At 37.8% G+C, this 17,434-nt stretch overlaps 1 protein-coding gene across 1 annotated transcript in view; it reads right to left on the bottom strand.

The window, feature by feature from the left end:
* Positions 1-17,434, bottom strand: part of DGKB (diacylglycerol kinase, beta 90kDa) — a 773,008-nt gene that overhangs the window by 580,819 nt on the left and 174,755 nt on the right. The window contains exon 5 of the mRNA XM_011983975.1: positions 6,829-6,982. Coding sequence (XP_011839365.1) covers positions 6,829-6,982 — 154 coding nt within the window. The remainder of the gene's footprint in view (positions 1-6,828; positions 6,983-17,434) is intronic.

Below are 17,434 nucleotides of genomic sequence, written 5' to 3'. Positions count from 1 at the left end.
AGCCTCTTTTTGTATACAGTTTTGCCAATAGTACTTACTACCATCTGATATGGTACACACATTTACTTTTCCATTTGTCTGCCTCTCCCCACTAGAATGTAAATGACCATGAGAAGTGGGTTTTACTTTGCTCACTGATGTATCCCTAACAACTTTAACAGTAAATATCAATTTGTAAGTGATGAATTTTGAATCAATGAATACTGAATGTCTTACAGTTCATACACTGCCCTTTGATGGGACATTTAAAAATATATTTGAATAGAAATGTGTATGTTGATTTTTCTCCTTGGAAATCCTTTTGCACCCTTTCTCACCTGTACCTACTCCGCTCCCCAACTTTACCTGGATAAATCCAATTTATCCTGGATAACTCCAGTTTATCCGGAATGACTCCTGCAATGGTTCACCTCCTCTTTTCCGCTAGTTTTATTTGGGCTCCTGTAGGCACCTCCCTGTTTTCTCCAGATAGTCAGTTCAAAAGTGGGTTATAATATTTATTATAATATAATTGATCACATAATTGTTCATCTTTCTGCTTGACTTTAAAGGATCCTCAGCTTTTCCATGGAATTCCTAGCATATAATGAGTTTAAATAAATGGATGATGGGATGCATGAATTAATGAATGAATAAAATAGAATAAAATAAATTACTAAATGACACACCTATCAATTGAGCACCCATTATTATTTAAAGGGTGCTAGGAAAATCTTCTCTTTCTTTCTCATAAAACAGGACGAAACAACAACAAAAACTGTTACACTGACCTGCAACAAGTACCAGACATTTCCTATTACAGATGCAACATTTTGGACATTGTGTTGTCCAACAGAAACAAACAGTATGAGTGCTTAAGTGAGTTAATATACTATATTATGCCCTTTTTAAATTATTATATTCTTCAGGACACTACCAGTTACTAGTAATTGCTATTGATTGCTATCCTATATGTAAAGAAAGATAATTTCTCTGAAGGCAGTTAATTCAATTAATGAATACTAAATGGTTGGAGTTGGCATGGGTGGGAATGGAGAAGGGACAGGGATGCTACAAGGGATAAATGGTGTCTTGTAAAAGTACAAGAGTGCCAGGGTTGCTTCCGAGTTGCACACTCCAGGTGTGCCATCTTATTAATCATTGAATTCCTAGTATGGAACACATTGCATGCTATTTAATTAAGAGTGACACTTTAGCTGAGGCTTTAAGGAAGCGTTGGGTTTTCATGCAATAAAGGCAAAGAAACATCATGTAAGAAAACTCAGTCCTGAGTGAGAGGAGCAGGTTTAAGTCACTGCAAATAGTTGGATATGGGGTGCATAGGGAAGGGAGATGGAGCAAATAGGACTGTAGGCAGATGCTCTAGCCTATGTGGCACTGTGCTTCATGTCCATGGAACTCAGATTTTATCACCTTCTTTACTGTGACTCTGGATCCTGGAGTCTCATTAAAGTAACTTCAGGTGGGAATGAATGTCTCAAAAGGTGGGGATGACTACGACTCCATGTACTCATATATCTCCTGCACCCATACCCTTCAGTAAAGCAACTCTGCTTTAGTTAGCTTTACATATAGAGGATCTAAGTTTGCTTGAAAAATAAGTTTAATTAAAAATGCTATGATAGTTGACAGTGAAGGCCTGAAATTTAGAAACCCAGGAGAAATATAATCAGGCTTCTGTTTGAAAGGACGTTTTGGAGATGGGAAGTCAGGGCCTGCTCTGAGAGCCTGCTAATTGATAGTTTATGATGCAATGATGAATTAAACTATGGCACTGGCAGAACATTTGGGAAGAAGCAGTTATAATGAGTACTAGAGAGTATTTTGTGATTAACTAAATATGAGAAATGACACAGTGGAGGGTAGGAGGATTCCAATATTTTAGGACTGGGAAGTGGACAGATTCTTGGATGCTATTCACCAAAATAGAAGGTAGGAATAGTAGCAGGTTTAGGTAGAATCTAACTAATGAAGTTTCAAACACAGTCAGTTTGGTATCTAACTCTTTGAAATATTTGGACATTCAGACAAAGAGTTCCATCTAAAATATAGTAAATAAATATTATTTGTGATCTGTGTAGGTTGTGTGGGGAGTAATTGAGGTATGTTATGTCTTACAGTGCCAATGTGTTATATGATGCAAAAACAGTCATGTTGAAATGAGAAGACATATTTAAATAAACTTTAAAAAGTTTTTAAAATCAACATAATTGATCTAGGATACAGTGCCAATAAATAATTGCTACTTTTTTAAAAAAACTGGAGAAGCGTTAAGGTCATATAAACATCGGATACTAGGAATTTATAGTGGCAGAAATCTGCATATTTATGAAATTTCTCTCAGGTTATGTTGAGTGTTCAAGTTGTAGGGACTGATATAGGAGATAACAATTTTGATTGACGGTTGAGGTTGTGAGCCTCAACCATCTTTCTGCAACCATGTTGTAGAAAAAGAAAGATTCTAACTGATTTTAAAAGTGTACAAACAGAGTAATTAACAAGTAGTGGACCCTAAGGATGAAAGCAAGATCAGAAATTGGTCATTGAACTGGCAGAGATGAGAGATTAGAGACCTGACATTTGCAATGACGCAAAAGTGGTATGAAAAAGCTGAAGAGATAATGCATTAGGGATATCTTCAAAAATCAAAAGTCAAATATGGAAACAGTAGAAGTAGTGACATTATTTTTAAATAGGTGATAAGAGGCACTTATATTACAACAAATTATATTACGAAAATAAGTCATCTTCTTCATTAAATGCCAAATGGATCATTACATACTATAGTCAAATAAAATCCAGATATACATATGCACATGTATAAATACATACAACCTTTATGCCTATTTAAAATTATTTTAAAATTTTTATTCTATAAAAACCAAATGTTTACTTTTACCATATATCTTATAATTGATTATCGTTCTGTAGTGAGCATAATTATTTTTCCTTTTCAGTGTTGCTTTTTCTTGAGAAGCCCTTATTTTTTAGTTGCTATATAGAGTAAAAGACTAGCTACTCTATTCCTGCTGGAACTGTGGTAATGAAATATGGTGACCGGTAACAGGAAAACCAAACCAGATTATAGTCCCTCTCTGTTCAAAAGTCTGTTATTTTTCAGCCACAAAAACACCTCATTATACATTAGATAACAGATTATTGCAAAGCAAGATTCTATGAATGGAAAGGCATTTCTTTTGTCAGTTTCTGAGTCAAGGCTACCTCAGCCATGAAAATTTTATTGTTGTCTATTGTTGCTTCTTCCTCATGGAAAAAACAAAAACAAAAACAAAAACCATCAAAGGTGGGTCTGAAAAAATATATAGGGTTAGAAATAGTCCTGGAGAGTACACTATGTACTTAGTTCTAAAATGTGGAGGCCAAGCTTTGAAAAGGAATTGGAGTTTAATTAATCATTGCTTCATGAGGATTACACAGCCCATATTCCTTTCATGTAGTCTGTGCAATTTTTCCCAAATCAAGTACAATCTGTTTTTCGTTTTTTTGCTTTGTTTTGTTTTGTTTGTTTTTTTTCCATTTTGAAACCTGATTTGATTTTTACCTCTAGTAAATCTGGCATCTTCTATTCAGTACTTAATATATGCTATTAGAAGAAAAGGAAGGTTTAGGTTTGAAATTCTTACAAAATCATCTAAATTATCAGAATTGTTCTCTTCTATGTGTGATACAGTTTTTTAGACAGACAAAATTATCCATAAAGATTTTCTCTTCTTTCTCAAAACTCAAGGACAATATCATATTATGTAGAATTAAATACAGGACAACTTTCTTGTTTAATTCAATTTGAGGTATGTGTGATACATTTATAGCATGCAGCAGAGAACATGGAAGTTTTAATTCCTAGAATCATTTAAAAATATTCAGCCTAAAACACTATTAAACTGTAATACTACACATTAAGAACAGATCCACTGAAACTCATTCTGAGAAAAACAGAAAGTGTGGCGAGCCTCTCAATTCGTGATTGAAAGAGAATGATTTAAAAATCTAAAAATCTTTTATAAGAAGAGAAAAATGATGATAAACGTATTAGTCATCATACATCTTGAAGGGCTATCATGTAGAATAGGTACACTTGTTTTAAAAAAGCTTCTATCAACATATGATTACTTTAGGAAAAATACATTACATCATTAATAGATGCGAAGGCCAGACACCGTGGCTCATGCCTGTAATCTCAGCCCTTTGGGAGGCTGAGGCAGGCAGATTGCTTGAGGCCAGGAGTTCGAGACCAGCCCGGCCAACATGAAAAAACCCTGTCTCTACTAAAAATATAAACATTGGCTGGGCATGTTGGCATGCACCTGTAGTTCCCAACTACTTGGGAGGCTGGGGCAGGAAGATTCCTTGAACCCAGAAGGCAGAGGTTGCAGTGAGCCAAGATCACATCATTGCTACTACTTGGGAGGCTGGGGCAGGAAGATCCCTTGAACCCAGAAGGCAGAGGTTGCAGTGAGCCAAGATCACATCATTGCACTCCAGCCTGACTCGTCATTGCACTCCAGACTCTGGAAAGAAAAGAAAAAGAAAAAGAAAAGAAGGAAAGAAGGAAAGAAGGAAGGAAGGAAGGAAGGAAGGAAGGAAGGAAGGAAGGAAGGAAGGAAGGGAGGGAGGGAGGGAGGGAGGGAAAGAGAGAGAAAGAAAAAGAAAAGGAAAGAAAGAAGGAAGGAAGGAGGGAGGGAGGGAGGGAGGGAAGCAGTACAATGTAATGCTTAATATTATGGACTCTTCGTCATATTATCTAAGTTTCATTTATGACTCAACCATCTATTTCTTAGTTACATGTTCTTGCATTTTTATTTTTCAGAATGTCCGTTATTGAACTTATCTCTTTACCAACACACGTGTGTGTATGTGTGTGTGTGTGGTGTGTGAAATGGAGTTTCGCTCTGTCACACAGGCTGGAGTGCAGTGATGCGATCTCGTCTCACTGCAATTCTGCCTCCTGGGTTCAAGTGATTCTCTCTCTACAGGCACCTGCCACATGCCTGGCTAATTTTTTTGTATTTTTAGTAGAGACGAGGTTTCACCATGTTGGTCAGGCTGGTCTCAAATTCCTGACCTTGTGATCTGCCCACCTCAGCCTCGGAAAGTCCTGGGATTACAGGCATGATCCACTGTGTCTGGCCTCTATACCAACAATTCTATATGCTACTTTGTGATTCTGGAGTTGGGAATCTCTAGACCTGTGGCTCTCCTTGATCCCTGAGCTCCTTGAAGGGGATTTTTAAGGTCAAAATAATTTTCATAATGGAATTGAGATATTATTTGCTTTTCTTACTCTCATTCTCTTTTGAGTGTACAGTGAAGTTTTCAAGAAGCTATATGACATATGATCCAGCAACAGAAACATACTACCAGATATAATTTACCCAGCTTTCCTCCATGAAGCCAGGCATTAAAGAGATTTGCAATGATGCAAAACAATGCTACCCTTCTCACTATTTTTGTTTGTTTTTGAAAATAGTTATTTTTCATAAGAATGGGTTGTTTTTTGTTAACAGGTAGTGGGCTGATTCTTGTTATTTTTGGAATGTCTCATCATTAATATGGTAAATTTCAATAGATATCACTCACATAAACATAAGTTCCTTCAGGTCCTCAGTTTTTAAGAGTTCAAAGAGTCCTGTGATCAGAGTGAGAAACACTGTTGCAGATATTTCTTCATTGCCAGTGGATTCCTGCTCTGTCCATAGAGGACACTAGAGAGAGATGAGAAGGCACAGGGGTTGGGGCAGTGGGGAGGGGAGTTGGGGGAGAAGGGGTAGACCCTGAGAGAGAACCTGCTGCTCCTGTTGAATCTCTGCAGTCATTCAGCCCCGTAGCGGGTTGTCCAGTGTAGGCTCTGGTCTCTAGCTCATGTTCACACCATCAAAGGCACAATGAGCTCCCCGCTAGGCAATCTGGGACAGGCCACGGTGATGCACCCTCCTCATAGGTCTGAGTTCCTGGGCTATAGACCCGTCTTGAATTCCCGAGCTTGAATTCCAGAGGCAGCCGGGAAGTATCATTGCCACAGAAGCACAAGAGCTGGGTCCGCTAGGCAACCCCTCACCTCAGAATTTCATCCTAGCTCCAAGGAATCCTTCCTAAGGGCTTCTGGGTTGTGATTATCGCCATCTAAGGGCAGCACATGTTTCCTGTGAGTCTATCTACATCACCTGTGTTTTCTTTTTGCTTTTTCAACCCTCCAAAACAGTTTAACCAATTACACTGTTTTACATTGGGTAATACAGTGAAATTTCTGTTTTCCTGACTGGAGGGAGATTGATACAACAGATATTAGTGTAATTATGCGTCTCTAAAAATCTACCCATAATGAGAGAACTACTATCTCTATGGTGACACAAATTTAAGGTATCTAAAAGAAAAATCAAATCTCTGTTCTGAGCTTACAAATCTAAACATGTGAAAGTATATTGGCAATTAGCACAATAGATATTAAATATTGTAAGTTTTTTAGATATAATTGCTTTATGACCACATTTTCAAATACTCACCATCTATACTTATTTAGCTATTTAAAAAGAGCAGTTTTCCAAATTTGATAGAAATATCTCTTCAAATTATTACCTAAACATAGAATTCTAAAGCAAGTGATAGATAATGATAAATTATATTTTCTCTAATTAGCTATAATTATACTGGAAACATTTTAAATAACTCACACAATCTTATTGTGAAAGTCTAAATACTGCAAAAAAAAACAATTTTTATGCAAATCATCATTCATTTTTTATGATAACTAGATATTTATTTAGCCTTTGAAATTTGTATTATATAAACATTAAAAGTCAGTAAACTTACCGCCTGATAGGAGAGCAGGTTTACTTTTTACCATTGGACTAGAATGAGGAAACTTGTTGCTAAATGACATGAAAAGGTGTGCAGTGAAATCATCAGGAAGCTCGGCTTCCAGGAATGTCTTCATGAATAGTTTGAAACCTTCAAAATCTATTGTCTGGAAAAAAAAAAATTAAACATATATTTTAAGATCCAACCAAATGTTAAAATTTTGTGCTGTGTTCAAAATCATTAGAAGTAGAAATGACCTCAAACCATTTTATATCCAAGTTTAACAAAAGGAAAGTGCCTATTTGAGAAATAGAGTGGGTCGTCCTGGGCTAACATTGGCATTGGGATATGTATGTCTTACCTGTGATGGCATAGCAGGAAGAGGAATAAGTTTCTAGTTAGATATTTCTATTTCCACAGTATCTGTAATGCCTTGAAAAATGTACTCTTTGAAACTTAGTTTCCTCCTGTCTAAATTGGGAATAATAATAATCCCACCCCACACAGTTGTTGCAGTGATTAAATCAGGCAATCACTGTGAACAAGCCAATACAGAGTCATTTATATACAACAGGCACTCAGAGAGAAAGGAATTTTCCATCTTTTTTGCTTGTCACTAATGGTGATTATTGCTTTTGACAATGTAAAAAGAGGTTAACCTTAATGTGTCAACTAAATGCCAAGCTCAATTGATATAACTTTCTAAAACTACATATGTAGACTTTCCAAAGAAACATATTTTAAGACCTTACTCTCTGATACTCATTGTAGAACTATATAAATGAGTAGACATTTATTTGGAGAGAATTTTGGTGGTGTTAGGATCTCCATGCCCTTTAGGGGAAACGGTGATAGAAGACAACTTCCAATCTCAAGCTTAATGAGAGCCTTTCACAGGAGCCATAGTGAAGAGCTTGGTTTCTCCTTGGAGATGAAGGCAGTGGGCCAGGATCTGACTCCTTCCTAGGAAATTGAGGAGAAGCACATGGGTGCTCTGGGGACAAAGGCAAGAAAATGGTGCTATTTTAAGTTGGCCAAAACTCCTCGTGACTGCAGGAACAATGGTGCATGATTATTTTCTGGGAAACAGATGTAGACCACATAGAGGAGAAGGCCGATGGAGTGGTCTTGGGTTCTCTCCAGTAGGGCATTTGAAAGGACTAGAAGACCTACAGAGAAGAGGCTGGAATAAAGCCACATGTACCCAGATCAAGAGAGTGCAAGCGATGGGCTTGATAGTAAGCCCTTGAAGGGCAATTTTTTTTCCCAATTTAATGTGCTGAGATGCAACTGAAAATAGGACAAAGAGGAAATTTGGCTGGCTGATACTCTTAGATCTGTTCACATTCCTGGCAGGTAAGAATAAAATTAACTTTGGAATAGAAAGTTTGTTTTTCCAGTGTGATAATACTGGGGGAAAGACACGGAGAATGACCAATTTTATTATTGCATTATTTGGGACAAACCTAAAATTAAATATAACATTCAGGAATATCATTAGAGATAGTAAATTTGTATAGATTTGATCATGTGCCAATTAAGTTTATATACGATGTTTGCTTTTTTACCTAATAGAATCTCAGGCAATAAAACAATGAAACCAAACCCTTTATTTATTAATAGTCCCAAGATTCTGCCTATACCTTAATCTAACTTTTTAATTTAGTTGCACTTCGCTTATTGATTCTCACAAGGACACTTCAGATATTTATTTTGGTGGCAGTAAGAAGATTTCATTTTCTTCCATATTTAATAAATTACCACCACTACCACAGAATATTGTCAATTCTAGCCTGTGAGGTGGAGGTTGCAGTCAGCTGAGATTGTGTCACTACATTCCGGCCTGGTGATAGAGCGAGACTCTGTCTCAGGAAAAAAAAAAAAAAAAAAAAAAAGAAGAAGAAGATTGTCAATTCTAGCAGAAGAGTGAATTACATAACCAAAAACTCTAAATAATATTTAAAAATGTGAAGAATAGCCTCAGGTAGGAGTAGTGCTTCCAAAAAAGCAATTTGCTACAATGAACTCAGCCAACACTTAAAAACATGGTGATTAGGCCAACAGTCAGACACGGGATCCAAATAGTTTCCTTGAAAAGGAGCACCTACTCTTACTAAGAGAGCTCCTTAGAGACGGCCTATTAAAGAGAAGTATTCCACATTCACTTGGTTGAGTGACCAAAATTGATAGCTAATCTTCAACATGTATGAAGGCCCATGAGGAACCAGGAGTTGATTTTATTGTAAAGTTGCAGGAAGTCCGTGGGATGAAAATATTCACAAGCATTATGGTTAGAAGCAAAGTTACTTATGGCAGCACTTCCTTCTGTTCCTAGGTCTTCCATAGTCAGTATTTTATTTAGCAACATAACAGATGATAAGGAGCATGGTCTTTGAAGTCAGACTACCTGGATCTACTCTTGAAACCAACACAAGCTGTGTGACTGTGGACAATTTAAGCTCTCTGTGCCTCAATTTCTTCATCTATAAAATGAGAATAATAGCACCTACTTCTTGATTTGTTAGGAGGAACATATTATTTACTATTTTTAAAGCATCTGAATGACATCTGGCACACAGTAAACATTGTATGTAATTGAATCAATTTTTGTGTAAAGAATCTCCATTTTAAAAATTCACAATTCCAAACAATATTTGAAGAAGCCTAAAAGCCACATTACTTCACATGTTTTCATATTCATTTAACAAGCCATGCACGGTTCATTGTTGTCTTTGTTGCTACTTTAAAAGCTAGTAATAAAATGTGAACTTCTAGAAGTAGTAAAGGACTAGAAATTAGTGAAAGTTTTTCTCTGAATCTGCTTTTGGACCATAATTATACCTTAAAACACTTCTTTCAAGCCAAGATTTTAACTTGGTAACATAACAAACAAACAAAACCAACAAAAACAGAATTCAGAATAAAGCAATTGTGTTTCAAATTCTAATACTTCCACTCACCACCTAACTGATATGGCGCAAGGAATTTATCTGTTCTTTTGAAGGAAAAATATCCAAATCCCAAGTGTGTGCTCTTTACAGAGCCTTTCAGAACCCAGGTAGATGGTCATTAAAATCACTGTCTGTAATTTAATGATGAAAGCCAGAAAAATAACCAAGCAAAAGGAAAAATGAACTTTAATATCTATTGATAGAGGCAGGACACAGACAAATGTCTTGGCAGATAAGAGAGGGTCCTCGGAGAACCTCCAACCTGCCCAGGTCATTGTGCACAGGAGGCCTGTCTAAACATGCCCATGGTCTAAGCATGTCCCTTAACACATACTCAGTAAGGGAAATAAATCATTGTGGAGTGGCTCAGACTAAGGACCCACACGTGCACTGGAAAAACGGGGTGGAGCTACCAGAAAGTCATGCTTTATGCAGGGGAGAATCCTGGCCTCTTCAGCTCATGTGTGGTGGCCTGGTATTTAATTTGTGAGGTGGAAAACTGAATGCAGGACCCCTCTCTTTGTTGAGAGCTTTCTTTTCTCTTAATAAATTCCACCTTCTTTACCCTTCAATGTGTCTGCATGCTTAATTTTTCCTGGTCGTGAGACAAGCACCTGGATTTAGCTGAATTAAGAACCAAAAATGCCTGCATCATTTGTTGGCCTATATGGGGACATGAGGAAGGGTGAGTAAAATGTGAACCCTTCCTTTCACTTTCGTTTCTAGGCCTTCCAGTTCTTAGACTTTTTCTGAAGGCAGAGGAAACTGCATCCCCTGCGTCACTCTTGGATTTGGGAATGTCGGCCTCAGTCCAACACAGTCTTTGCTAAGGCATTTTTCTTCTTTTTTTTTCAGGACTGTAATGGCACCTATCTTTTCTTTTACAATACCAAGGGTGTTCCACCCCAACCCCAATGGCTGCCACACAGGAAAGATGCGAAAGTGGTGGCTCCCTGTGCCCCATTCCCTCCCTGCTGGGGCACATGGCCGTGTCTGCTGTATATACACTTGGTGTCCAACAGCCATGCAGGGTGGGACAGAGCCGAAGTTGCTGCCTGGGCCCCAGGGCAATCTTGGGGGCCAGAGGCCCTGTGCAGACAGGTGGCCAGTGTTCCCTGCCACACATCCATACAGTCTTCCTCTCCCGTGGCCAAGGAGTCCAGCTTGGTGGGACAACGATTAAAATGTTCTCTCTGTTTGCATAAGAACAAGAGGTTTCTTCCCCAGGCATTTCCCTGCCCTCTGCTTAAGCTTTTTTTTTTTTTTTTTCCTTTCTTTTCTCCACCAGGTCAGGAGTTCATGGACTGGTGTGAAGGTAGTTACAGTTTTTGCTATTACCTAGATTGGCAGGGACTACAATTGATTTTGCACCAACCTAATAACACAGCCCTGTGAGTACAAGGGGCTTCTCAATGCCAGAGGATTTTTCTTGAAAGGTGTTTTATTAGGCCAGAACTCCAATGCACAGAACACCCTTTTCTCTCTCATGTTTGAGAGGACCCAATTTTAGAGCTTCACCTTAGCATCTGGCTTATGATAGGGAGGCAATTCTTTTGACCCAAACTCAATTCCAAGCTTTGGATTGAAGCCCTAGGAAAGAAAACTGGATCTTAGGGATCCAGAGGCAGACAGCAATGGAAGTTAAAAGGCACACACCACACATGAGCATGACTAATTCTGGTTGATTAAGCCAAGCCTCCCATTTCATGGATAGAGGTCATGCTAGTATCCATGGCGTAAATGAGGTTTCGGGAACTCAAAGGCTACTTATAGCAGAGGGAAAGGCAGTGAGTGCATGGGGAAATGTGGATAATCTCATGCCCTAGGCCCACCTGTTAACATGAGTGAAAGCTGCATTGACACCCATGGGTGGCACCCTGTTGTGGTCACCAGGACTTGGGGATATAAGGATGAAAGAAGGAAAGAGGAAGCTTTTTCCTTCTCTCTCTCATGTACCCTGGGCGTTCGCTAGGAAAAGAAAGGAACCAGGGACGCCTTGTTCCCCTCTTTCTAGATGAGTAGCCATTCATCTTCAGTCTGTGCCACTTACAGATACATTCTGAGCCCTAGGGCTCCTTTGGAAAAAATGCTTTATTTTTACCCCTTGGTCCTCTCTTCACAGATGGTTAATCGTGTCTCCATACTACAGGACACTCCTCTCAGATGCGTCCTTCAACCTGTTTATTTCTCAAACCTGTTTATTTCTCAAACCTTAAACTATTTGGCTTAGAGTTGAGCTCAGGGGAGAGGAACCCAGAAGCCTGACATGCCAGCAAAGAGATAAAATATTTTATAACAGTCAGACATTTGGCCTCCCTCTCCCTGTGCAAACCAGTAAAAGGAAAGGTAAGGATCACTGTTTATATTCTCTGTAAAGTTTTGATTAATCGAAAAGTATTTATGAGGTTGGTCTCAAGCTGTAGCCAATCTGGTGTGCTTTGCATGTCTTTCTATATCATTCTGTCAGAAAGAGGAGTACCTTAGGATGCGATAAGGACCTAGGACCCCATAAGCTCACTGTTCAAGTCAGCCTGGCAAACTGCCCAATACCAAACTATTCGGCAGGTCTCCATCTTGTTTTACATCCTTGGATGGATGACTCGTAACCATGTGGCAGTATGTTGTTTTTGTCCCTGCCATTTTACAGTGGCAGCCTGGGATCAGTCCTGGCTTAGGGAATGAGTAGTTTCCGATAGATACCTATGGGACTTCTGCTACTTGCTGATTCTCTCCCACTCCATGAACAACTTCTAGCTTTCTTTTGTGAATCTTCCTTTCTCTGAGCTACCAACTTAAAGGTTCTAGTTTTTGTAAAAACTGCTTACCACCCCTTTGAAAACACTTCCTACACTCGCAGTTAACTCATAACCTTTTGAGGCTTGTTGGTTTCACCTGTGAGGTTACTTTTAGTAAAGTTCAAAAGCCAGAAATATGAGCCATTTGGCTTGGCTAAAGTTGGGTATCCAGGGATTTAAAAGGATTTTCTTAAAGAATGCTTAACTTAATTAAAAGTGGATATCCAAGCTATAGGGATATTTAAAAGGCCTTTATGTCTTTCTCTTCATGGATCTTGTTTTTCTGAGAAAGTTTTTTTCCCCATCAACTGAACTTTTTTTCTCCATTTTGTCTTGTCACTCCTAATGAACTCATGAGACACCCTAAGATAATTTCTGATGAACTGAAACTACTTGGGAAAAACAGAAAAGATATAATGTATTCCATTTTTGGAGAAACCTCTGTTTTCCTCATGGAACCCCAGTAATTAGAGGTAGATAATCCCTTTCAAAATCTGTTTTTGTCTTCCACTTATATCTGCTTATTAGGTACTGTTACCTCTGTTTCTTAAAGGGCTCCACCCTCAGGCCAATTATACAATTAGGAGATTGGCAAATGAAAAGTCTTAAAACTACTGTATCTTCTTTGTCTATATAATTATATATGTGATTTTTATATAAAAGCATTCTAATTATTTGGCCTAAAGAAAAATAAGCACTAGATCAAATATTTTTTCAAGGAAAATAAAAGCTGTTATACCTTTTGGTTCATGTAGTTTTAATCTTTGAGAAATAAAAAGTCTTAAAGATTATTGGTAAAATTCAAATGTCATTAAAATTTAAATAGGTGGTCTAAATTGTGCAAGTCAGATACTAAATTTGATAAATGTTTTAAGGTTGTAAACTGCTTCTTTGGCCTTTGAGGACTGTTCAACTTGCCTGCTTTACAACTTGGTAAGGCCTGAGGACATATAGAATTAACCAAACCCTTGAACAGGCTAGAAGGAATCAAACTTTATTTGTGCCTAGTGCATAATTAAAACAATTTACTGGATTTTACATTAAAGTTAAAAATTGCTAACAGTTACCATTATAACATGTAATTGAGACCACCACTGAAAATAGGTATACATGCAAGGTGTGTAAGAATAGTAAAATGTATTTTCAGTAAAAGATTATAAGAAGGCATGGAAATGTAAGTAAATTTTTGCCTAGGGGTAAAGGATTGTTTTAAATTTAAAAAATTTAAATAAGCTAAAGCTTTAAACAAGTTGTGGAATTTTTCTAAATTTAATATTGCAAAAGAAATTCTGTGTATGAACATAGACTAAATTCAAAGGATATTATACTTTTTTTTTTTTTTTCTGTAAACTGAACAACAAAATAAAAGCACAACAAGGTTTTCTTAAAGCACTAATCTGTTCTTTAGCAAAATTTGTAATGGGTTATAAAAGGTTTTTAAGAATCTTACCTTATGGTCAAACTGGTTTAGAATGTATAGAATTGTCTATAAGGTTTCATTAGAAAATTTGTGTTAATAGTAAACTAATGTAAGGGTAAAATTTGGCTCTCTCTCCCTTGTTCAAGATTTTTATGTAATAGTAAAGAATAAAGAACGATTTTCATTTGCCTTGTAAATAGACTGTCAAGGAAAAGAAAGAGAAGACAGGAGACAAATTGTTTGAAAAGTTAAGTCCTTCCTCTTAATGACTAAAGGCTTTCCCTGTTTTAAAATTTTTGAGTCATCATTTTAACAAAATAACTAACTGGGACTGTATTTCAAATTATCAGTGTTTTAAACCTCTAACATTTAACAGCCTTCCCCAAATCAAATTTCAGCTTCAAGATTGTCTTTCCTGACCCCTAGCTTTTGGATGCTACAGAGGGTCCCTAGAGCATCCAGAAGAAGAGAGGTAAACAGAATAATTTAATATGGTTAGGTACATAGGATTGCCAAAATTATGTTTAATTTTCTTTGGGTTATATTTTAGTGAATAATGCTAACATATGTCCTAAAATTGTATGGGATTTCTAAAATTCTAATGTTTGAGCATATGCTATCAATCACAATTAAGGTTATTTTATTAAGTTATTGTAAACCACAGAGATAACCACATTTTGTCAATCACATTTCTGACTGTAACTACCCAGGTCATTTTGTTATTCACAATTGTCTTCTTTTGATCCTCTTCAAAAGATGGTTTATAATCAGCTATAAAACTTTGATGGGTGTTCTCAAATATGAGTTTCTGATAACGTTGGAGACTGTAACATTGGACTAAAAGGAAAATGTACAGGACTCATGAAGAGCTGAAACATTCATGGATATTAAGCAGAACAAGAGTTAACTGAATGGACTGAACTAATAGAAATCTGAAGTAATCACCAGGCGTGGTGGCTCAAGCCTGTAATCCCAGCACTTTGGGAGGCCGAGATGGGTGGATCACGAGGTCAGGAGATCGAGACCATCCTGGCTAACCCGGTGAAACCCCGTCTCTACTAAAAAAAAAATACAAAAAATTAGCCAGGCGAGGTGGTGGGCGCCTGTAGTCCCAGCTACTCAGGAGGCTGAGGCAGGAGAATGGCCTAAACTTGGGAGGTGGAGCTTGCAGTGAGCTGAGATCCAGCCACTGCACTCCAACCTGGGTGACAGAGCGAGACTCCATCTCAAAAAAAATAAATAAATAAAAATAAAATATAGAAAACTGAAGTAATCTTTTAAAAAACTTCTTGCTTGAAACATTGCTGATCCTTGTTTTGTTATTCAGAGTCAAGAAAACTTTTATTTTCAGCTATTTACAGTCTTTAATAATTGAGTAAGGTATACTCATGTGAACAAAATTTGGAACATAACTTCTTTCTCTTTGCCTAGTTCCTCTAGAATTTGGAAACTATCTGTGAGTGTTCTTATGGCAATATGGTTATTTACATCAATGCAATAAGAATTCATTTTCTTTGGCAACAGTACACAATTGGAGAAACTGGTTATTTTACTAAGATTTTGACTGGAGAGGTGTGCTTCCCTTTAAGGAATCACGCTCAACTTGCAGAGCCAATAGAAGTCCCTTGGGAAAACTGGCTTTATACCTTGTCTACACAGTCCTCATCCTGGTTTCCTAATCTGTGATGAGTAAAGAATGTCACTTTCTAATGGGCCCACGAACTCTATATTCTAGGGATGTCAAGAAGAGAGAAATTCACCCAATTCTTAGGTATTGAGGGTACTAACCCATGACTGGGCTTGACTTTATAAGTCCTATCTGAGATTCCTTATGGAGCAGAATTCCATCGAAAGCAATTTTAAAAGCCTATGTAAAAATAATTATTCTTGCTGCATTTTATGCAAACTGTCAGGCCAAGTATAAGACTGAAGTCTATTTTGCAAACAGCTCAGTCCTATCATGATTTGTTTTTAACAAAAATGAGGACTGGGGAGAGAAAAATTATGTTTCAAAACTTATCACACATTTGTCATCAAATTCTAGTCTCATTAGTTGTTTTTAATTTTTTTTTTTTTTTTTTGGCCTATATTTTAGATTAACCCTCTTATTCCTGTGAACCAACCGGCAATTTCTGGCTACGACTCAGAAGAAACAAAAGGCATAGGTAATGTAATAATCTGGATCAATATTTTAATTCTGAAAAATTATCCTGCAAATCCCGACAGATGATAGGAGTAAATAGGGTGCTCATAACCCAGAGGTTCCTCTGGGAAAATAAGAGGAAAGGAGCTAACCAAAGCCAAACCCCATGCAGCCAAATCTTGCAGGCATAATTATAGCCACCAGTTATCTGGGCATGCTGGCAGCCTTAGGATTTTTGAGCTGCCCTTACCCATCCCTCTTTGTTTGGTTTTAATATATGTCTTCTAATAACCCTGTTTGTTTCTTCTCACCTTCAGGCCATCAAACTCCAAGCAGTCATAAAACCAGAGTCTCGAATGATGGCCTCTTTTTACAGAGAACCTTAAATAGGTTTTTGAGAGAGTTATGACTGCCATATTTCCAAAACAGCACCCCCTAACAGCAGGAAGTAGTTAAGATCAGTCTTCGTCCCTATTCTAACTGCAGTACCTCTAGTGTACTACTTTAGAGGGGAGAATAATAGAGGTAGGAGGCATAAAAATGCCTAGGCAGATAAAGGAGGGTCTGCAGAGAACCTGTGACCCACTGAGGCCATTGTGCACAGGGGGGCTTGCCTAAGCATGGTCACAGAGAAAAATTCTGTCCCTTGATATATGCTCAGTAGGGAAATGAATCAATGTGTAGTGGCTCAGACTAAGGGCCCACACGTGCACTGGAATGATGGGGCAAAGCCACCAGAAATTCGTGCTTTATGCAGGGGAGGAGCCTGACCTCTTCATCTCATGTGTGGTGGCCTGGTATTCAATTTGTGAGGTGAAAACCTGTGTGTAGGACCCTCTCTTTTCTGAGTGCTTTCCTTTCATTTAATAAATTCTGCCCTCCTCAGCCTTCAATGTGTCCGCATGCTTAATTTTTCCTGGTTGTGAGACAAGAACCTGGATTTAGCTGAACTAAGGAGTAAAAATTTCTGAATCATTGGCATTTCTCCTAATAAGCAATACATTTCTTCTTGACTCTTCTTTTTTCAGCACTCAGGAAGACTTTCTGAAATTTCTGAAGTGTAGTTCTCTCTGGCTCAGCAAGCAAAATACTGTTTTATTTTCTGACAGCTCTAAGTCTTAATTCCCTCCATATAAAGTTGTATATGAAATCAATCATTCAGGCTGGGCATGCTGGATCATACCTGGCACTTTGAGAGGCTGAAGCAGGCAGATCACCTGAGGTCAGGGGTTCAAGACCAGCCTGGCCAACATGGCAAAATCCCATCTCTACTAAAGTAAAACTATTAGCCAGGCATGGCGGCATGTGC

The sequence above is a fragment of the Mandrillus leucophaeus genome, unplaced genomic scaffold (assembly GCF_000951045.1).
Source record: "Mandrillus leucophaeus isolate KB7577 unplaced genomic scaffold, Mleu.le_1.0 Scaffold258, whole genome shotgun sequence".
NCBI classification, from domain to species: domain Eukaryota; kingdom Metazoa; phylum Chordata; class Mammalia; order Primates; family Cercopithecidae; genus Mandrillus; species Mandrillus leucophaeus.
The sequence above is the reverse complement of the archived record's forward strand: the minus strand, read 5'-3'. Positions and strand labels throughout refer to the sequence as shown.